We start from the raw sequence: 23,542 nt of genomic DNA, 5'->3' as shown, positions 1-23,542 counted from the left end.
AAACATTATGTAAAAAAATATACTGATATGTAAATTTACATTTTTTATTTTATTGTCACTAAATAAAACTTTTAAAAGAAGGTCACACATATCCAAAATGGGATGATAACAACTGATTGTCCTTCCAAAAAAGGTTATATGTCATTTAGAGTGCATGGTCAAAACCACAAAAAACGAAATCTGTAAGGATAGTAAATAACTTACTATAACACGAACGTATGGGGGACGTACAGTATATATGGCCAACGTATATATGGTGTATATATGTCCCCCATACACTTCTATGGCCTTACGGTGCCGTACGGGAGCGGTACGGTGCAGCACACGTGTATTGTTCACTGTGGAGATGGGCGGGGGTGAGCAGCGCTCATCCCCTGCGCCTTTCTCTGGCGCCGATGCATGCTTGCCTTCCAAGTACTATGCATGGAATATGAAATGGTGCCAATAAAATGTAGGGAATGCAGCTGCTACTCTAAATATCCAGCAGCAGCCAAACCTCATTAGTAAAAAAGTTCAGAGCAGAAATGTCCACTGCAGATGCCCTCTTCACTGAAATATCCACTGCACATATTCCCTTTAATGAAATGTCCACTGCACATGCCCCTTTTAATGAAACGTCCACTGCACATGCCCCTTTTAATAAAATGTCCACCCCAGATCCCCCCTTTAATGAAATGTCCACCCCAGATGCCCCTTTTAATGAAATGTCCACAGTAGATGCCCCCTTTTAATGAAATGTCCACCCCAGATGCCCCTTTTAATGAAATGTCCACAGTAGATGCCCCCTCTTTAATGTAATGTCCACAGCCCTCTTGACAAAATAAAAACCTCTATACTCACCTTTGGCTTCTTCTCCCCGTCCCCGTGTCTCCGTCTGCTACTTTTGGCCCAGCAGTTGTCTTCGTAGCGTAAATTTGAATTTTGATTTAGCTCCCCATTCATTCTATACCAGAGGCACATAAAACAGGGTCATGCTTGTGGCTATGTCCTGTTTATGGCAAGAAGCATAAAGTGCACAGTATTTTGCGAAAGTGTAGCAATAAAAATGCAATAAGTAATACGTAATATCTGCCTTGTTTTTTTGCAGACATGATTCATACGTGGGTAGTAGAATTGCTTAGGAAGTGTAGAGGGATGAATAATGAGGAGTCATAGTATACACATTTAGAATATTATTCATGAGTACAGCAGAGAAGACCTAGATTACAGTCCAGATAGTACAAGGGAAGAAACAGGGGGTTGCCATCTCAGACAAAATTCTACAGGGATGGAAATGCCATATGTTCATCCAGTGTAATTATCCTAAAGGTTAGTCATTAACATGTGAACTCAAACCAGTCACGTATATTACTGTATATATAATCTGCATTTCCTAAGCAGTTGTTCTCTGTTCTCTGCCATTTCAGGCTAGTTAGTGGTAGCTTTATTGATTTCTCATATAGTTATTATACATCTTCATGTAGATAACATATCTACATCCATATTTGCGAATAATGTCAGCAATTGTATCATAAATTGCATTCTTCTTACTGAACAGTAGGTAGCGCTCACAGGCCCTTCTGGAAATAATGTAGGTCAATGTCTTATTATAGACAGGTTTTGCTGCCTCATCTATATGAATCTTCACTATTTATAACTAAAATAGAGATTTATGTTGCAGTTAGATGATGTCACCAGATTCAGAAGGTCACCGGTGGTAGGTAGTGTCAAGCAACATCCACCAGGGACAACTAAATATAGATTACTTTGTAATAATTCTAATTACATTTTAGTTTTTAATTTTCTCTGGATAGGGAATAGAAATATCTTTATTGATTCACATTATCATAGCAATTTGTATACTTTCATCCTAGACATGTCTAAACTCACCTTCACAGCTCCTCTTGTCCTATCAATACAGTTACAAACCAGGCTGCCGTATATACTAAGAGCTCCAAATGCAAAATCTTTCAACCAGGATCAGTGACTGTAAACCAAGCATACTTATACGCTGGTTTGTGCTCCCTCAGAACCCACTCTTCCTTAAGCTTCTTATGCCCTATGTTTTTTTTTTTTTAAAGGCTTTTAGAATTATGCAAATGAACCTGAGGGGCTCTGGGCTCTGTAAGTGTTCATGCATAATGTGCATTATCTTAAAGCCTTTTTTTTTTCTTATAAACAAGGGCAAGAGTGGGACCTGCCGGAGGAGGCACACACCTATGTCAGTGTGCTTGGCTTACAATCCTTCATCCAGGTGGTAGATATCCTGGTCAAACATGCACCGCATGCACTAACTGTGACATGTTAGTTGGCAGAGGGGTTTTTTTAACTGCAGAGATCTTGGAAGTGATGAGTGACTAAAACATCCATCAAGTTTTATTACATAGTGGTTATGCTTTACTGATTTAGCAAGTTTCTGTACAAGGAGAGTACAATGTGAAGGCTAAGAGATGATTATAGTCTCTCTAAAACCTTGTGAAAAAGGGAAATCCTTTTAATGAACTATATTGAAGACTTAGTTATTATAGGAAGTCCTGCCTAATATTTATTAATAGCCAAATACCAAAAGCAAAAACATAAGGTAATTCAGCAATAGGGGGAATTTATTAATCCAATTTTTCTGTGTCACTTCTGGTGTAATTTGCACAAAAACTGCCTAAAATACCTTGCACCACATTTTTCAAGGCATTTTGACACTTTTCTGACTAGTTTGACTAAGAGGAAAAGGGGAGATGCCTCCAGAAATGGTGTAAGGCCAGGCAGCTAATAGTTAACTAAAAGAAGGTCTAATTAGAACTCGAAAATCTTAATTTGTGCCAGACTACAGTGATACTTCTGTCCCAGCAAGAGACTAGTGTTGTCTAACTCCACACTAGCGGACCTTACGCCAAATTGTTAAATTCCCCTCATTGCATATCTTTGTAAAAGACCTTCATTTTCAATTATTATTTATCTCATTTTATATACGAGTTTGAATAAAATAATTATATCTAACCTAGATCAGGAAAATGATTGTATTCAAGTACTAAAAATAAGAAAAAGTCCAAAATACTTTCTACATTCAAAGATAGAAATGTCAGCAGTAAACTCGTAAAACAAATGCTCCAAAACTGTGAGTAGCCACGGAAAGCATCCTGGTAACCGAGTTCATAAATGTAGGAGCATTGAAAATGGCTTGGCTTGCAGAAAGGAGCTGAAGGAAGCATAAATGTTCCCGGTCCCCTAAAACTGTTGTCTTTTGTACATGTCAGTACAAAAGAGTTCAGACTTGGCATTTTTGGCAATCATTTCAAGAAAAGCACAGGATGAAATAATCCAAATATGAATAAGAGCAGGGAAGTAGTTTCTAGATGCGAATGATATCATTCCTCTGGGCTAGAGCTTCCACTGTAAAACACTAACAAGGTAATTAGAGATGGCAATTGTTCCCAAGGGAAGGGGACAATTTGCAGCAGGAAGATTGTCTTACCAGAAATGACTCTCTAGAGAAAATCCATCTAGGCTTGGGGAAATATCAGGGAAGAAGTGTTCAGATTACCCTCCTGTACAATCATCTAAATAATGAATAGTATAGCACACCAGGATTGTTTCCAACTCAATTTAATAACCCCATATTGCTTCTCTAAGCCATTCCAGTTCATATCAAGCATTTGAGTTCTAACATTCCCAAATGACCATTATATACAAGTCCACTAGTTATTATTAGTAACATAAACCCTTTTGTTTCTTTGTGGGAACCTCAATCCTAAAGATTTTACCACCTGTACTTCCATTCAGGTACAGTACAGAGCAAAAATTTGGACACACCTTCTCATTCAAAGAGTTTTCTGTATTTTCATGACTATAAAAATTGTAGATTCACACTGAAGGCATCAAAACTATGAATTAACAAATTGGAATAAAATACTTAACAAACAAGTGGGAATATTACAACTGAAAATATGTCTTATATTCTAGGTTCTTCAAAGTAGCCAAGAGGTAGTCACCTGAAATGGTCTTCCAACAGTCCAGCTCATCCCAAACCACCTTGGGTGGGTGGGCTGATGACTGTGGTGGCCAGGTCATCTGGCGTAGCACTCCATCACTCTCCTTCTTGTTCAGATAGCTTTTACACAGCCTGGAGGTGTGTTTGTCGTCATTGTCCTGTTGAAAAATAAATGAAGGTCCAACAAAATGCAAGCCGGATGGAATAGCATACCTCTGCAAGATGCTGTGGTAACCATGCTGGTTCAGTATACCTTCAATTTTGAATAAATTCTCAACAGTGTCACCAGCAAAGCACCCTCACGCCATCACACCTCCTCCTCTATGCTTTATGGTGGGAACCAGGTATATAGAGTCCAAAGACACTGTAGCTGGAACCAAAGATCTCAAATTTGGACTCCTCAGACCAAAGCACGGATTTCCACTGGTCTAATGTCCATTCCTTGTGTTCTTTAGCCCATACAAGTCTCTTGTGCTTGTTGCCTGTCCTTAGCAGTGGTTTCCTAGCAGCTATTTTACCACGAAGGCTGCTGCACACAGTATCCTCTTAACAGTTGTTGTAGAGATGTGTCTGCTGCTGGAACTCTGTGTGGCAGTAACCTGGTCTCTAATCTGAGCTTCTGTTAACCTGTGATTTCTAAGGCTGTTGATTAATGTATCCACCGCAGTAGAGGTGACTTCTTGGTCTTCCTTTCCTGGGGCAGTCCTCATGTGAGCCAGTTTCTTTGTCACGTTTGATGGTTTTTGCAACTGCACTTGGGGACACTTTCAAAGTTTTCCCTATTTTTCTGAATGATTGATCTTCATTTCTTAAAGTACTGAGGGCCACTCATTTTTCTTTACTTAACTGCTTTTTTTCTAGCCATAATACAAATTATAACAGTCTATTCAGTAGAACTATCATCTGCACAACAGAACTGATGGTCCCAACTCCATTTATAAGGCAAATCTCAGTTATTAAACCTGACAGGGCATGCCTGTGATGCAAAAACCTTTTCTGGTGACTACCTCTTGAAACTCATCAAGAGAATGCAGAGAGTGTGCAAAGCAGTAATCAGAGCAAAAGCAGGCTACTATGAAGAACCTAGAATATAAGACATATTTTCTGTTGTTTTTAATTCATAGTTTTGATGCCTTCTGTGTGAATCTACAATTGTTATATTCATGAAAATACAGAAAACTCTTTTAATGAGAAGGTGTGTCCAAACTTTTGATCTGTACTGTACATTATTCAAAGCTTGGAAAAACCAACTGTAATAATTTACATGAATTCCACAGACTAAAGCTACATTCACACACATGTATGGGGGACGTATATGCGGCTGATATATACGTCCCCCATACACTTCTATGGGCTCACGGCCCTGTACGGGAGCGGTACGGTGCAGCATACATGCGGCACCGTACCGCTCCGTAGCCCGGGAAAAGATAGGACATGTCCTATCTCTTCCCGTGATACGGCGCTGTGCGCTGTATCTTCCTATGGAGAAGGGCGGGGGTGAGCAGCGCTCATCCCCTGCTCCTCTCCGCAGCATCGATGTGTGTGAATGTAGCCTAAGATGTATTTTAGCCTGTGCCCTTAAAATAAGAATTCTTTAGTTTAACTTTTGTTTTTACCAAATAGCAAAAATTAATAGTACTGATAATAGTAGTAAACCTTTTAATATTACCCTCTCCCGCATCCAATCTACAGTCCTCACTTTAATTGCAGATTTTCCTGCAGAGGAATGTGGCATGCAAGAGGTTTAGGTGGCAAATCATTGGCCCAAGTCCCCTGCAGTCCAGGGAACTGAAAGGATCAACTCCTTGAAAAAAAAAAACACATTGGGGGTCATTTACTAAGGATCTGATTCGCGCATTTTCGTCGGGTTTCCTTAATTTTTCCGATTTACACCGTTATTCCCTGAATTGCCCCGGGTTTTTGGCGCTCAGTCAGGAATTGTACCTATTTCCTGCCTTATGCCACCTCTACTCAGAGTGGGCAAGGAGGAGCAGGCGTTATTTCCTTGTGTGGACGCACTACCTACAGCCTGTGCCAAGAACTAGCACAGGCAAAGGGGAATTCTACGCCAGACAGAACCTGCCATAGAACTGCCATCAAACTCTGACACACCATGTGCCAGCGTATGATACATGCCCACTTAAAAGTTTTCTGAACCTGGACAAATAAAATAAATGGCAAGTAAAAAAATAGTAGCTGTATAAAAACGTTATTCATAAATTGTGAAATTATTACAAACAAGCACAATACCAAAACCTATAAAACTGCAGTATATCTTTATCTGCTTCCTTGTGTTATGCTTCTTGCTTTATATGACAATTAACTGCAGTCCTAAAATGTATTCAAGGTACAAGTTTGCAGATAAATGCATTCACAATAATACCCACAAGGGGGCAGTACTGCATTGCAAGTTGTAATATTGCGGGCGATTGTGCATCAGTCAGCACTGCTAAGAAAGAGGAACGCTTACTCAGATTAAAGCTGCATTAACTAAGAATATCGTTATAGTACACTATGTTTATTGCAGTGGCATTAATAATAATATGAAACATAAATGATGAGGATATTTAGTTGATACCCACAGTATATTAAATGCATTTGTAATACTTTCCATATAAGCTATTACAGTGTAAAAGGATGTAACCATTTACCATTGCACTATATCCCTAATCTCCTGGTGCCAAAACTGCCAGAGAGCTATAATAAAATGTATAAATACTGATTCATAAAGCAGTAACTGCAATTATAGGTTGATGTTAGAAAAATCTTATTTTTCTGCTTCAGATATGGCAGTTTCTTTTTTTAACTACATGAACGTCCTTAGCAGTTGAGTCTCAGCTGCTCTGATTGGACACCAAATACTTAGGGACAGTGTTTTGACAACTTATTAAAGATAGCCAGGCATTAAACTGAGACCTCAGGAGATGAGCTATTATCTCTAAAATGTTTTAGCAATGACATATAATTATATGTCCAGTCCAATAGTAAAGGTGCTGTTTGCATTCTGGACCCTAGTAGAAGTATTCTTGAACACGTGAACCCCTGAGACAACCACCGCGCCTATGAGACAACCACTTTAGTGTAGATTCACTGAAATCAGTGTTGTAATCTTGCCTGGTATCTATGCATCTTTGGAGAGAGTCGAGGGGGCGTGGCTAATGTCATGTGACCAGGGTGACATCATCAAAGGTCCTTGAACTACTTAAAACTGTACCCCATGTACATATCTGACCACATAAGACAATCACAGCAGCCCACCTCGACTCCCTGTAGCCATGCTTAGATACCAGGTAAAACTATAAAGTTAAAAATATGGTAATCTAAGGGGAACAATTTTTAGCTAAAAGAAAGGTGACAGTTAGTTACAATGGCTCTAGGGGAACCTGTCATTACCTATATTTGTTTAAAATGTGGTGACAGGTTCCCTTTAAACCTAAATGGATATGTTAGGGAATTCAAGCTAGAATTATACGTTATAACAAGAACTATCTCAATCAAATATGGTAGGGATGTGTTTTTATTGTCTTACAATTGAATTGCAAATAGGTCAGCAGACTATAAATTTCAGCTTACAGTAAATAATTTTGGGCAAATAGGATTCAATACACACCTCCACTCCTCCTCTGCTGTCTGTCGCTAGTCTTGACACACCAGGATTGTTATCAGATGCTGTGAACTAGAAGGGGACCCAGATTTTACCACTGGATGACTGGCTATATCATGATGACTCTATGTAATTTCTTTACACGGTCACCTTAAAATCTCTGGAGGAAAGCTATTGACGTGAACCTGTCAGGGCAATTTGGAATACTAAGCCACTGTCCCATAAGAAGTTGTAGGTGGGAAGTGTCCCACTAATTGTACTAATATACATAGATGTAATGTCCTAAGGTATATAGGGCCGGTTTATAGGGAGTATGTTCAGGGGTGTGTTCCTCTGGGCCCCCAACACTTTGACCATAGAGGGGCCCTGACCAGAATTGTCCTACAGTCAGCTCAAAACTGTTAGCTGTCTCTGGGAGTAATGCACAGTGCTGGTATAAGTGTGCCACATATGTGCTGCCCTGCAAGCTGTTACAGTGACTAACTGGTTCTGTCATTGAGAGTGAGCATGCCTAGCCATACTCAATTTCACTATGCATGCATCTTGCTTTTCAGGAGCTTATTTTCCCCGGGGGACCTAACACTGGTTGGCTACAATAGAGTATTATAATAGCCCAGGACCGAGAACCTCTAGGGACCCATGGCCAGCAAAACCAACAACCAACTTTAATACTGAGAAGAACCTTCACCAATGAAATCCTCTGACATCTGTTTCTGCTTGCAATACAAATGTACACAAGATCTATTTCAGGACCTTTTGAAGGTCCGCCACAGGTCCTGAAACCGCAGATTGAAAGCTGACAGAAGGCATGCATCTACCATTCCCCAAGAAGCTTGATTGTAGTATAATATGTAGGAAGTGAATTCCAGACCTGTAAGGCTATAATATTCATACAACCCAGGCCCCATGGCCATCTTAATCCGCTCCTGGTTGGCTGAACTGGTTGCCAGGTTTTCTCGGGCTGATCTGTGAGAGGAGGTGAGAAAACTCTCGCACGTGGGACCAGCGTGGCGACTAGGACTAGTAGTCAGTACTACTGCCACTGCCACTTCCACTGTGCCAGTTAGACTAGCAGCTAGAATAACATGTAAGGAGTAGAAAGTGTAGAATATTAATGAGAATTTAGAATAGTAATGTGTACCTATTCAGTGGGGGCCCTCATCAGATTTTGCACGCAGGAGCCTCCATCTACCATGTATATATGGAGAGAGGAGAGCACAAAAGAAAAAAAGAGGTATAACCCACTCAGGTGCTTTGGTAAGTACTATTCACATTGTCTGAGGGTTTTAACTCCTTATGAGCCCACTGTGACAAAATTGTGGGTCGCAGATCAGGTCTCAAGGATAGTCAGGGAATGCTGTATCAATACATTGCAATAATAATAATGTATTGAAGTGTATTGCATCTGCCAGGGGTGTCGACTATGTCAAAAGATCTGTGATCTTTTCATCTGTGCCCCGAATGTACTGTTGTCCAGGCGTATTTCCTACTCTCATCGCTATCTACGTCCTCAGGGTATAGATAGCGATGAGCACTATAGTGATGAAGGAGCCTTCGGCTCAAGCAGCTCACTACATCGCCGGGAGCAGGAGACGCTGGGTGATGACGTCATCGCGCCTCAGTGCTGGAGTGAACGGAGAGAAGCCATGGGAGACACAGAGGTGAGTATCAGTGTGTACATTACAGGGGGCTTTGAGGGCAGTAAAGACAGTGTAAAGACATTGCAGAGGGGTGCTGTGGAGGACATTACAGAGTGCTTTGGAGACATTACTAGGGGCTATGAAGACTTTGGGGGTGGGGGCTGTGAACACTTTGGGGGGTCGTGGGGAACACAACAGAGGGCTTTGGAGACATTATTGGGGACTGTGAAGACATTGGGGTGAATGTAGGGGAGATTACAGGGGACGGCGAAGACATGGGGTATGTGGGGGACATTATAGGGGGCTGCCAAGACATGGGGAAGGGATGTAGGGGACATTGCAGGGGCCTTTGGGGACATTACTGGGAGCTGTAAATGGGCTGTGGGGAACATAACAAGGGGCTTTGGAGATATTACAGGGCGCTGCAAAGACATAGGAGGGGATGTGGGGGACATTACAGGGGGCTGCAAAGACATTTGAGGGGATGTGGGGGACATTACTGGGGGCTCTGAAGACATTGGGACGGCTGTGAGTAACATTAAAGAGGGCTTTGGGAACATTATTGAGGGGATGTGAAGACATTGGGGGGGGCTATTGGAGAGATTACTGGGGGCTTCTTAGTGGGGCTATCAGGACATTAGGGTGCTGGGAACATTACAGAGGGCTTTGGGAACATTACTGGGGGGCTGTGAAGACATTGGGAAGGCTGTTGGAGACATTACTGGGTGCTGTGGGGGACTTCTTAGTGACGCTTTGGGGGTCATTACAGGGGGCTGCAACGACATTGGGTGGCTGTGGGGGACTTTAAAGGGAGCTTTTGGAACATAACTAGGGGGCTTTGGGAACATTAATGGGGGCTGTGCTGACATGGGGCGGGTCATAATTGACATTACTTGGGGCTGTGGGGGACATCGGGGGCTGTGATGACATTGTGGGTTTTGGGGGACTTCTTAGTGGGACTAATGGGAACATTACAGGGGGCTCTGGGGAACATCTTATTGGGGGCTGTGAGGGACATTACTTAGTGTAGGTAGTAGGTGAGGGGATTCTTTATGTGGGCACAATTAGGCTCGGCATTATTTAGTTTAGGGCCACGTTAAGAGCTAATTAGTGGGGGGGCACAGTTATTAAGTGTAAATTGCATTCTTACTTGTTAGTTCAAGATCAGGGAACATTATTAGGTAGGTGGCACACTGAAGGGGTGAAATGTAAATTATGGGGACTTATACTATGGTGGGGGAGTAATTGTCAGCTTTATTATAACGTGTCCCCACTATGGGGACCATGTACTGTGTGTAAGCCAGAATGGATGTTTATAATATATACAGGGTTACGTACAAGTTAGGTTTTGTAGGTTGCTCTTAAGTTGAACTTGTATGTAGGTCGGAACTGTATATTTTATAATTGTATCTCCAGCCAGAATTTTTTTGGTCTCTGTGACAATTTGATTTAAAAAATGTTGGGTTGTCATAAGAACCAGGATTAACACTAAATCGTAATTGCAGACACCTGTGATAACTGTTACAGCTGATTATTGTAGCCTAAGGACAAAGTACAGTAAATTACCAACATCCAGAGGTCCGTTTGTAACTAGGGGTCGTCTGTAAGTCGGTTGTTAGGGGATCGCCTGTAGGGGACCGCCTGTATATAGGTTTTATGGATTTTTTAACATGTTATATTAGGAAGCACCTCCTGGCACTGGATGTAACAGGTAGGGATTTCTCCTGTGTTTTATGTAGCTATTTGTGTTGCGTATAGGTTATATGCAGGGGTGGGCATTACTGAAAGTGTTATACATATGCGTTGGGGCCCGTGCCCCGGATGTTTTACCACCCTAGCAACGCCCCTGGCATCTGCTATCAAGACAATGAAATATATATACAGTATCACAATTTTGTCTGGCTTGTTGGCTGTGTTTTTGCGACTTTTTAGGTGCAGGGCAGCCACCTGCACCTTTATCAGACACAATCCACTGTTGCTCAGCATTTTGGGCGCACATAACTGTCCTTCGACTTCTCAGGTGTGATCCACTGCCATTTTTCTTTCGAACAATTTGCACTTGCACCTAAAAAGAGGCACAGCAATGGAGTATGTGCACGTCGCTTCCTTGCACCTGAAAAGTCACAAAAAGGCAGTAAACCAGACAGGATAGTGATATATCCCCCAAATAATTTACAACTGGGGGACTATGAGGACAAACTAACTTTTCATTCATAATTTTTTTTACACATTCAAAACTCACTGTAGCAGGGTGCCGCCATCTTTGTTTAAATCTGACATCCACCCTGACTCCAGGAGGGGGACCGATGGGAGTTTAGTCCAATTTTAGTATTTTGTCGAGGACTGTAAATAGTTATTATAGGTGGATTATTTATATTTTTTATGGAGAGGGGGGTGTACATAGCAATAATAGGAGTCTGTATTTAGCTATTGATTATAGGTAGGCTGTATATAGTTGTTATAGGAATACTGTATGTAGTTAGTTATTATAGGGAGGCTGTATATAGTTATTATAGGGGGCTGTGCGTATGTAGTTATTAAAGGGGGACTGTATATAATTATTATAAGGGACTTTATATAGTTATTATAGGGGGACTGAATATAGTTATTATAGGGGGACTGTATATAGTTATAGGAGGCTGTATGTAGTTATTATAGGGAGGCTGTATATAATTATAGGGGGAGCTGTATACAGTGATTGCTGGGGTAGCTGTATACAGTGATTTCTGGGGGGCTGTATATAGTGATTGCTGGGGGGTTGTTTATAGTTATTGCTGGGGGCTGTATATAGTGATTACTGGGATCTGTATACAGTGATTGCTGGTGGAGCTGTATATAGGGATAGCTGGGGGAGCTGTATATAGTGATGTCTGGGTGCTGTATATAGTTATTGCTGGGGAGTGGTATATAGCAATTGCTGTTCCCTGTCTAAACTACATTTAATTGAGGCCCCCACCATATTTTGCGCCCAGGGGTCCCCACCAACCTTAATTCGGCCCTGGATATTGTCATATTCATACTGCCCCTCAGCATAAAGTTAGTGAAACTATTAAAACATTGGCAACATTGGGACATATTTATTAAAAGTGTCCTAAGGTTAGACAATGCAGAGTTAGTCTAGACAGTCTATTCAGCACCAGATTTATAAAAGTGTCTAATGCTCGTTGATAAATCTGTCCTAGTATAAGACTGTCTAGTCGTATTTTGCACTTCCTATAAGTTGACTAACTTTACGCCAGAAAGTTAGGACACAATTCTGTCGGGTCAGGCCCCTTCTACACTCGTGAGTGTGATGCGATGCAATGAACATGCCGAGTTCAGTCCCGGTTTGCAGCATTCGGGCTGGAAGATCCCGGAAGCCCGCGTTGAGAGTGTGATGCGAGTTCACTTTTTGGAACTGAATCGTACCGGGTGCTGTGGCTCTCTCCATTCCTTATGCTGATTATGGGACTCTGAGCACCGGATCCCCAGCTGCGAGCACCACTCAAATCGTAATTACCTAGGATTGCTGTCTTTCCCTCTCCCCTTCGCGAGTTCATTGCATCACACTCACAAGTGTACAACGGGCCTTAGCATTATTTCTGGTGCATGCACATTTTTGCCACGAGGCCATGCCCCTTTTGTCAAACTAGTTGTGGCAGAGCCAGAAAACTAAAAACCGTTATAAATGTGTTGCAGACAGTTTTTTAGTGCAAACCACGACAGAATTCTGTCGTTAACAGATTAATATATCCACCACATTGTGTTTTATGAACCCCCACAAACATTTTTTAAAACAGTAAATTAAATGTAAATTAAATACTTCTACCAAAACATATAACTCACCCACAATATTAAGCCTCTAACTACATTCTCAGAAAAATATAAATTAACATCCTTTGAAGGAGGAGAGCAGAAAAAAGTCTGTGTCAGAATTGAGACATTCCTATTCCACCCATAAGCTGTCTTTGCAGGAAAGCACACTCTGTACATCACCCTGAATGCACCCATAAAGCAGGGAATGGGAGATTGCTCAGAGCAGCGCCAACATTTATGCCTGCTACAGCTTGTAACTCATGCTGTAGCTGCGCTGCACTGTCAACATGAAGTCTCATGGGACCTCTGTATACAAACAGAAGCTGGCAGTTAGAGGGTGGCGCTGCAGCTGAACAGGAGTACTGAGAGTTTCCACTTTTATTTGACTTTCTACAGCCTTCCCCACTCAATATGTAAATATGTAAATTTTTTGTAATCCCTTACAAGCCTCCCGCCTTCTTTTAATCAAGTTAATTTTATTAAAGATTTTTAATAAAAACATACAAGGAGATATGAGCATGTCCCCCTGGCCAATCACAGCCATGGCAAGGGGGCGTCAATTTGCTGGATTGGCTGGCACCCTTAGCCAACTAGCCATGGCTTTGATGTATAGGGTTGCACAGGATGCAACCAAACCTGAACCTGCAGGGAAACTTCTGGTCTCTACATACAAGTGAAACACACCTGCAACCCACTGACATACCTAGGACAGCAGCAGAAACAAAAAAAAAATGTTAAAAGCCTTACAAAATTATGCAATGGGCGACAAATGTACAGCAGGGAGTACAGGCCCCATGATTTTTCAAATTTGGACATTTGCCATATATCTTAAGTACCAATGCCAAACCTTACTTTCAAAAGCAACCTAAAGCCTGGCATTCCCACATCATATGTATCAAATACAGAAGTGATGGCAGAGCCCTACTTTATGCAACAAATGAGGAGCCGTAGCCCTCTCTACGAGTGGGAGGATGAGAGTGACATACTCGATACCTTAGGGGATATGTGCCTGCCTCGGGCCTGCGGCTCCTCTTTGAGCATTTTTTGGCAAAGACTTACTCCAATGAATCTAGAGTATTGACTGAACAACTTGATAAGGTCCATATCTGGTGGTATGGAAGTGAGAACATCATTTAGAAGTAGCATATTGTCCGCCTATAAAGCCGAAATGGAGAAAAGACCTGCTCAGGCTTACTAGCAGCTCTAACAGTCAATACAGACAGGAATGGAAACAAAGGGCACCCCTGCCTCATACCCCTCCCTAAGACAAAGGACTCAGTGAGTAGATGGACAACCACTTTAAGAGAATACATATCATCACTCATGAAGAACGTAGTGAGGCAGCCTCCAGGCTTGAGCATTTAAGGAATTGGAGGATTCAGAGACCTAAATTCACTAATTTACATACCCAGTTCCCATAGAGTTTAATGTACCAAATTTTACTCACCCATGGGAGGTGTAGCAAGAGTTTGTCTTCCAACAATTTGTGCTGGTCCAAGTCCATCAAGAAAATTGCTGAACTGGCTCTCTGCTCCTAATCGTGTTGTAGGGAAGATAAATCTGAAAATGGTATAAAAGAGATGTTCCTTTGAATATTACAGAAATAAAAGTCATAGGCCCAGAATTATCACAAGTGAGGCAAACTGCACTATGTGCATTCGCTAATGTGCAGAGTGCATCAGATTATTAAAGACCAGAGTCTTCAATAATCTGGCGCACCCTGAACATGCCTGAGCATGCGCCACAATCTGGAATTCCGACATAAATATGGCGGCCATTGTGGGTCAGCACCGGAATGCCCAGTGCCCGTTGTGTAACAACGGTCATAGTGTAGCCGTGACACAAAACTGGTTTAACGACTACATAAATACATGTGCAAGCAGTTTACACATGTATTTATGTGCCAAGTGCCCAAGAAAACTGGCGCAGCCTGAATCTGGGCTATGGAATGTTTGATAGTTTAGTAAAATGTATGTCCACATAGGGTCTACTTTTAAAGTAGAAAGGTCTACTTTAAACAAAAATACCAGCTTAGGAGGTTTTTTCTGGTGGATATATTTGTTTCCTGCTGGTTAACACCTCCATGCAACATATTTTTGCACCTTAACAACCCATTCAACAATACTAGACAGAGTCATTTGCGCCTATCGGAGGGCGATTAGAGCTGACTGTGTTATTACCATTCCTTCTATTTGAGACTAATCAATCCTAAAGTAAGAGAATTTTTCAGGGCAGTGCCATCATATCTGAGCCAACTACTACTCTGCACCTCCAGGATTTATTGCTGTTGGAGAGTGTAAGATGGTACACAAGCTCAGGGATCCTATGCCACCTGAATAAAAGTTCTTTAACTGCCTATTGTATCAACTCATATCTTTAAAAAACTGTGAGAAGTACCCAATATATGTTTAATCATATAGGTATCCCCATTTCCCCCAAAAGTAGGAATGCAGGTTTGTCCCCTATGGATGGGAGAATCAATGTATTGTATATTTTAGATGAAGAACAGGTTGGCACATTTTCAACATATTCTCAAGCCAAGTGGAATCCTGTTTCTCTATAAATGTACAGCTTAAGGTACTACATAGTTTTCGTAGGGACAATAAGGTAAAATCCGGCTCACCAATCAGACGTAGAACATCCAGCGCACGGTCATGAAGGGATCCCCCGTGGACCCGGGGCAGCAGCACAGAAAATGGAAGGAACCAGCGCTTCAGACGTTTGTAAACATAAAAACTTCTCTTGATCCTTTATTCATACCTCTTTAAAAACATAGATGATGGCAGACCGCACAACACAATGGCAACACAGGGCAAATTCCTACGCGTTTCGCTCAGCAGAGCTTAGTCATGGATGCATCCATGACTAAGCTCTGCTGAGCGAAACGCGTAGGAATTTGCCCTGTGTTGCCATTGTGTTGTGCGGTCTGCCATCATCTATGTTTTTAAAGAGGTATGAATAAAGGATCAAGAGAAGTTTTTATGTTTACAAACGTCTGAAGCGCTGGTTCCTTCCATTTTCTGTACATAGTTTTCGTATATGGGATTGATATAGGATATTAGTTATGTGCCCATAAAGGATAGTGTCATATTAACAATTTTACAACTAATAACAGGAATATATTAACACAGCTCTCTTCTTGATCTAGTTGACCACTATTCCTGTTGAATGTTCTATATATTTCTAACATCAATGTTAAAGAGGACCTGTCTGTGCTCCTGACATGTCTGTTTTAGTATGTATGTAACCCCTGCTAAGAGGACCACAGCCTGATCCCCAGGAGGTCTCCACATCCTCCACCCAGGAGGTTCCTGCCTGCCCCTCCATTACCATCCAGGTGCCTGGTCCCAGCCACAAGCAGAAGCCTGGGTGCAGTTACTCAGAGTTGTGAGTAGACTTTATTGTTAGTAAGGAGTTTGCAGGAGTGCTGCAAGAATTAAGTGCACCAACGTTACAGAAAGCGCGCCATCGTCCGCGGCAACAGGGCCCCAACGATTGGACTGTGTAATATGCATAGCTGCAGCATAAGAGTATAATCTGTGCAGGTAGAGAGAGTGTGTTGTCACCTGCGGAGTGTGTGATAGTGACAGGTGTCATTTCTGTTGTGTTCTGATTTATCCCCTCTGTTGCTCACAGAGCTCATTAGTTAAAGAGACCCCTCTGCACCATTATCCCAACCAGACCTGGGGAGTGCAGTTGCCCTTTATTGCCACTAGCAGTACATTTTAGTAGAAAATCTGTCTCTGTAAATATTTTATTCCTGTTTATGTTTTTCCCTGTTTGCATTCATTGCACTTGGCTCATCCCTAATTCCTTCCCTCACAATAAACCTGCCAAGTTGTTTCCCGAGTCAACTCCTGGCAGAAGAGGAAAGCCCTCCTGCTTGCCTACAGAGCTTCAAGCAAGATTCGGGTGGAGGCACTGCGCCATATTGAGTTTTAAGTCACCATACACCCTTCCTGCAGAGGTAGGCCTGAAGGGGTGTTACATGTAATTACATGCTTTTCTACTGCTTTGAAGCCTATTTTATCATTCTTCTTGCCAAAGGACATTGTACATAATATGTAGGGAAAACCCCCCAACTGATAATTATGTTATCATAGGAATTACATCACATAACTCCACCATAAACATGCACATTTTAAAAGCCAACCGTGTGCCCAGAACTGGACAGCATATTCCAGGTGAGGCTGAACCAATGCCTTGTACAGTGGTAATATTACATCCCTATCACGAGTCCATAACACTTTTGATACACAACATCTTGCTGGCTTTAGGGGCAACTAATTGACATTGCATGCTGTTGTTTAATTTATGATCTACACCAGGTTTTTCTCAACAAGGGACTCTCCAAGATTTACTCCCCCTAGGACAGTGATTGCGAACCTTTTAGAGACCGAGTGCCCAAACTACAACCAAGACCAACTTGTTTATCGCAAAGTGCCAACACAGAAATGTAATTAGTGATTTACACTCCCTGCTCTGTCACAGCTACAATGATAATCCAGATCTGTCCACACCTTTCCACTCCTCCAGTAGTCCCAGTTAGAATTGTCACTTTAAAATAGCTCTGTGCACAGAAAGTCCTGGGCTGTCCGGGACTGCAGGAAGATTCCTGGAGTCATCTCTGGTGATGGCCTGAGTGCCCACAGAAAGGGCTTCGAGTGCCACCTCTGGCACCAGTGCCATAGGTTCGCCACCACTGCCCTAGGACATATATTGCATGTGTATTATTAGCCCCCTGGTGCTTAACCTTACATTTATCCACGGTGAAGCTCATTTGCCAAGTGGAAGAACAATGTAATTAGAAATAGGAAGATTTTTATAATAATAGATAAGATACATATTTAAAACTAAGTACAGGCAGTCCCCAGGGTACATACAAGATAGGTTATTTGGGTTTGTACTTAAGTTGAATTTGTACGTACATCCGAACTGTATATTTTATAATTGTAACTCCAGAAAGAAAGAAAAAAATTGTCCTTTTGACAAATGTATTTTCAAAATTTTGTGCTGTCATGGGAACAAGATTATCAATAAAGCTTCATTACAGACACCTTACAGTTGATCATTGCACCCTGGGTCTTAAGTAAAGCATCCAAAGAGCTCCGCCAGAGGTCACAGGGGTCAACGAGGTCCGTCTATAACTAGTGGTCGTCAGTAAGTCGGGTGTCCTTAAGTCGGGACCACCTTTAGTGAAAATTAAAGGAATCAGACTTACGTGCCATCAGAACTGTTACTATTTGTGCTGCCATCTGTGGATTCCCGACTTCCTTGTCTTGTTACTCGATTTCTCATTTCTACAGCGATACCTGTCTCTGTGCTTCGTCGAATATTACTGCGTAGTTTCTTTGTTGTACCATCTGCAAACATAAAAAAGACAGAATTAAAATGTAGTTCTTAAACAGTTTAACAATGGTTTAACAATATCTAGTAAATTGTACTGCAAATGTTTTGGTTATCTTAAAGTCCAATGACCCTGGTCCTAGTCAAACGGTCTCATATAACAAAATTGGATTTTCATTATTTCTAATACTTCTAATTCTTGAACTCAATCTTAGCTTGAACAAATTCATCAGCCACACAGAAGAGACTTCAGCTTGAGGCCTACTTTAAGAGTTGCAGTATTTTGTGACCTTCATTAAGTCACAGTGTGGCAAATGTTTAATTGCAAAAGTAAAAAAGAACAAGAATACAGACATAGTGACTCAACCATAACAAGCTCTACTCTTTTAACAGGACCCTACTTTACTCCACATGCCCACTCAGTATATAGAGAGCCCCTTCACGTGCCCACTCAGTATATAGAGAGCCCCTTCACGTGCCCAATCAGTATATAGAGAGCCCCTTCACGTGCCCAATCAGTATATAGAGAGCCCCTTCACGTGCCCAATCAGTATATAGAGAGCCCCTTCACGTGCCCAATCAGTATATAGAGAGCCCCTTCATGTGCCCAATCAGTATATGGATAGCCCCAGCACGTGCCCACTCTGTATATGGATAGCCCCAGCACGTGCCCACTCTGTATATGGATAGCCCCAGCACGTGCCCATTCAGTATATGGATAGCCCCAGCACGTGCCCATTCAGTATATGGATAGCCCCAGCACGTGCCCATTCAGTATATGGATAGCCCCAGCACGTGCCCATTCAGTATATGGATAGCCCCAGCACGTGCCCATTCAGTATATGGATAGCCCCAGCACGTGCCCTTTCAGTATATGGATAGCCCCAGCACGTGCCCATTCAGTATATGGATAGCCCCAGCACGTGCCCATTCAGTATATGGATAGCCCCAGCACGTGCCCATTCAGTATATGGATAGCCCCAGCACGTGCCCATTCAGTATATGGATAGCCCCAGCACGTGCCCATTCAGTATATGGATAGCCCCAGCACGTGCCCATTCAGTATATGGATAGCCCCAGCACGTGCCCATTCAGTATATGGATAGCCCCAGCACGTGCCCATTCAGTATATGGATAGCCCCAGCACGTGCCCATTCAGTATATGGATAGCCCCAGCACGTGCCCATTCAGTATATGGATAGCCCCAGCACTTTTCCACACAGATGCCCCCCTTTAATGAAATGTCCACCCCAGATGCCCTCCATTAATGAAATGTCCACCCCAGATGCCCCCCATTAATGAAATGTCCACCCCAGATGCCCCCCTTTAATGAAATGTCCACCCCAGATGCCCTGTTACATAAATCACCTCCCCCATTATTTATGCCCACAGCAGGACCCTTTTGAAAAAAAAAACTATACTTACCTTTGACTTCTTCTCCCTGTCCCTGCGGCTCTATCTTCTTCTCACGGTTACGCATCCTCCTCTACCGGCCTAGGCGCATTAATATGATAGGAAAATATTATGTAGTGTGACCGGAGCTCTATATAATCTTCCAGTCCAGTGGTGGCGAACCTATGGCACTGGTGCCAGAGGTGGCACTCGGAGCATTGTCTGTGGGCACCCAGGCCATCACCTCTGCACAGAGTTTCCAGACAGGACTCAAAACCTCCTCCTGCAGTCCCTGGCCACCCAGGATGTGCTGTGATCAGTGCTATTTTAAAGCTACACATCCTTAGCTGCCTGGGACTACAGGAGGAGCAAGGAGGTGCAGACAAGGCTGCGTTATTATTGGAGCTCCTGCTATGGGCACCGCAATTCTTTCTCTTCAGGGTACCATGGAAGGAAGCTACAATGATAATCTGATTTTCTCCTCTTTATTTCAACTGTATCTGTGTCCTTAGGGTGCCAATACAATTAAAAACTGTGACAAAAGAGGTAGTAACATGTTACTGCTTAAATTGCCATGTCAGCACTTTCTATTTATATCAAAGCTATGTATATGCTTTGATAAAAATCACTTGGCCTGTTGAAACATTAACGCCTCAGAAGAATAAGGCATCATACAGACACGGAACCGCTTAAACGTCTTTTTATTCCTCAAAATCTTCTGGTAGCATATTCCGCTATACAGAGAAGAAAAGATTCAGACATAGCGTAGACACTACTCACATACTCACATAGAGGTAAATAAAATGTGCATAACAAATCCACAAGGACGCCAAGTCATCGCCCGACCCAGGGTTTCGCTGGTTTGCTTCTTCCGGGGCAGCAAACCAGCGAAACCCTGGGTCGGGCGATGACTTGGTGCTGTCTGGAATATAATACCAGGAGATTTTGAGGACTAAAAAGACATTTAAGCGGTTCCGTGTCTGTATGGTGCCTTATTCTTCGTCTGAGGTGTTAATGGTTCAACAGGCCAAGTGATTTTATCGAAGATTATACATATAACACAAATCTGGAAGGAAACTGAGGGACTAGAATATTATATAGAGCTCCGGTCACACTATATAATATTTTCCGACAGAGATCTTCGGATGTTTGGATCCATCCGGGACCGTTGGTTGAGCTCTTCCCACTGATAAGGTGCTGCATTTGTTTGAACTTTTATTTGTGCATTGATATGATGCCGCGATGTCACGCCCATGTGACATCATAGTGTAAGGGCCCGTGCAGCGCATACACTATGACGTCACGTGGCGCCAACACCGCTGCGTCATAGGAGACTTCAGCTGAGGCCTTCTTTAAGAGTTGTAGTATTTTGTGACCTTCATTAAGTCACAGTGTGGCAAATTATTAAATGCAATGCAAGTCAATAAGACTTCTACCATTTTTTTCTTGTCATGATTCTGCTAACTTGTAGTGTTGCTACTTGTTCTATTCCAGTAAAAATTTACCCTGATATCCAGGGCCACCACTAGAAATTTTGGGGCCCCTGACTGGAAGATATTTTTGGGGCATCCATTCCCACATTGATACGTTACATTGTATACACAATTTTATTTTTGACCAAAACATTTTTAAGCCATAACCAGCTATACTCTTTTAACTGGACCCTACTCTACTGCATGTACCCACTCAGTATATAAATAGCCCATGCATGTGAACTTTCTATACTGCACGTGCCCACGTGGATTTACTTGTGTTAAAATGAATGAATTTTATGGCAAATTAAAGAATAAAGAGAGAATAAAACACATCATGTGATCTGTGGGCAGATTGAATTGGACTCAACTTCAGGACATAAGCAGGCAGATGTTACTCTCCCCCCACTTTTCCTCTGATGAGAAAGAATTTTGTCAAACACTTTCATAACAGAAAATGCCATAACTTTGCAAAGAAAAGGGCGACCAGCACAATAAGAGCACCATTTGTTTTCAAAGGGTGAATCACATATGAAAATTTGTTAAAATCATAACTAATATTCATTAAGATTTTCAATATATTTGCCAAACAAGGTGCACATTAATTCCATGATATGTTACAAACTTCTTTTCAGTTATTCATAGAGTTAAAAGATCCAATATCCGGGTATCAGCATTAGCTAAAAAATTTGTATGAATCATGATATTTGGATATTTTGTTTTCCTGTGTGCTCATCTGTATACATAAACAATTATCATCTCATCTATTACCGCTAATTGAGGTGTTGGTGAAGGAGTGGGAATAGGCGAGGCATGCTCTCACCCTCTGTGGGTATCAGTGAGAGTCTGGAGTAGCTGTATCACTTGTTATTAATTTCATATGTTGGAAAGACATTAGTGTAATAGGGATCCATTAGTGTTTAAGTGCTTTCTTTTCAGCAAAGCTTGGTCTTTGAAGCACTGTCTGGAAATGTATACTAACACAGAGGACTTTGTCTTACAGTGAATATAAAATTGTATCTCAGTAGGAATAGTTACACAGAAGGTCAAAATTAGAAAACAATGAATAATCACTTCATTTTTTTCAGAAATAACTGATCAACATTTAATGGATTTTTTGTAATGGCTACACCATGCCACTAGAACAGTGTCTTACAAAATTACCAAAGTATATCAACATAAAAACCTTTATTTTGCAAAAATTGTGATGATCAAAACAAATTCTGAAGGTTACAACAGTCAACAATCAGTAGGAAGTGCACAGGCTTTTCATTTGAATGACTTCAGCACATCTGCAGACACGTCCAGCGTCAGCAATGGGCATACCTGGGCAAGTGCCAGAACCTGGGGCTGTTGGGCGGGCCACATAAGGCTGTACATAAGGAATCCATGATCGGAGGGGGCTGTATCTAATAAATCCATAGGGGGTGAGGGGGGGCTTTATATAAAATGACCATGAGGGGGCTGTTTGGTATAACAAATTAGGGAATATTTTAGGGAATAGGAGACTGTTTTAGTTTCTGAATTTTTAATGCCGCCACATGAGTTCACTGCAAAGGGGCCCACTGAGACACTGTCCCCAGGGGGTCTTCTGTAACCTGGAGCTGGCCCTGTCTGCAGCCACAGGACATCACTGCTCTCTCACATTGCTCTGGTGTGATTTTGGTCCACACTTCTTCCAGTATCTTCCATAGTTCTTTGACTGTTGAGGGTTTCTTGGCTATAAGCAGTTTCCAGAGATTTTCTATTGGGTTCAGATCAGGTCTCTGGGCTGGCCATTTCATTGTTTCAATGTTTTCTGTATCAAAGAACTGCTTTACCCGTTTTTCTGGAATTTTTGGAGGGTTTATAACAGTTTTTTTGAACGGCGTTCATCGTACGGGTTCAATAATTATTTCGTTTTATTCTACGGGTTGTTACGGATGTGGTGATAATATATATGTGGGGTTTGTGTTATGATTTAGACTCTTTTTTGCGTTATATGTCTCTTTATATGTTATGGGGCTTATGGCCATTTTTATTGATTTCTTACTTTATTTTTTATTGAATAACCTTTTTTTTTTACACTTTTTGACTATTTCCCCCATGGGACATGAACAAGCAATCATCTGATTGCTTGTTCATGATAATACTCTGCAATGCTCATGTATCGGACCCCAGAGTTGCTATAGTAACGATCGTGGGGAAAAGACCCCCCAAAGCCAAGTTAAATGCCTCGGTCATGCTGACCGCGGCATTTAATGGGCTAAACTCCCACGATTGGAGCCCACTCCGACCGCAGGTGTTAACACTGGTGTGCCGGCCATATGTTACAGCCGACACCCCGTGT

The 23,542-nt window shown here is 42.0% G+C and overlaps 1 protein-coding gene across 1 annotated transcript in view; it reads right to left on the bottom strand.

Annotated features, from left to right (window-relative positions):
• Window positions 1-23,542, bottom strand: part of RIMS3 (regulating synaptic membrane exocytosis 3) — a 64,228-nt gene that overhangs the window by 8,516 nt on the left and 32,170 nt on the right. The window contains exons 3-4 of the mRNA XM_072136640.1: window positions 18,225-18,366; window positions 14,451-14,563 (exon numbers count right to left, since the gene is read on the bottom strand). Coding sequence (XP_071992741.1) covers window positions 14,451-14,563; window positions 18,225-18,366 — 255 coding nt within the window. The remainder of the gene's footprint in view (window positions 1-14,450; window positions 14,564-18,224; window positions 18,367-23,542) is intronic.

Source organism: Engystomops pustulosus, chromosome 2 (genome assembly GCF_040894005.1).
Source record: "Engystomops pustulosus chromosome 2, aEngPut4.maternal, whole genome shotgun sequence".
Classification (NCBI taxonomy): domain Eukaryota; kingdom Metazoa; phylum Chordata; class Amphibia; order Anura; family Leptodactylidae; genus Engystomops; species Engystomops pustulosus.
Note: the sequence above shows the minus strand (reverse complement) of the source record. Positions and strands in the feature narration are given on the sequence as shown.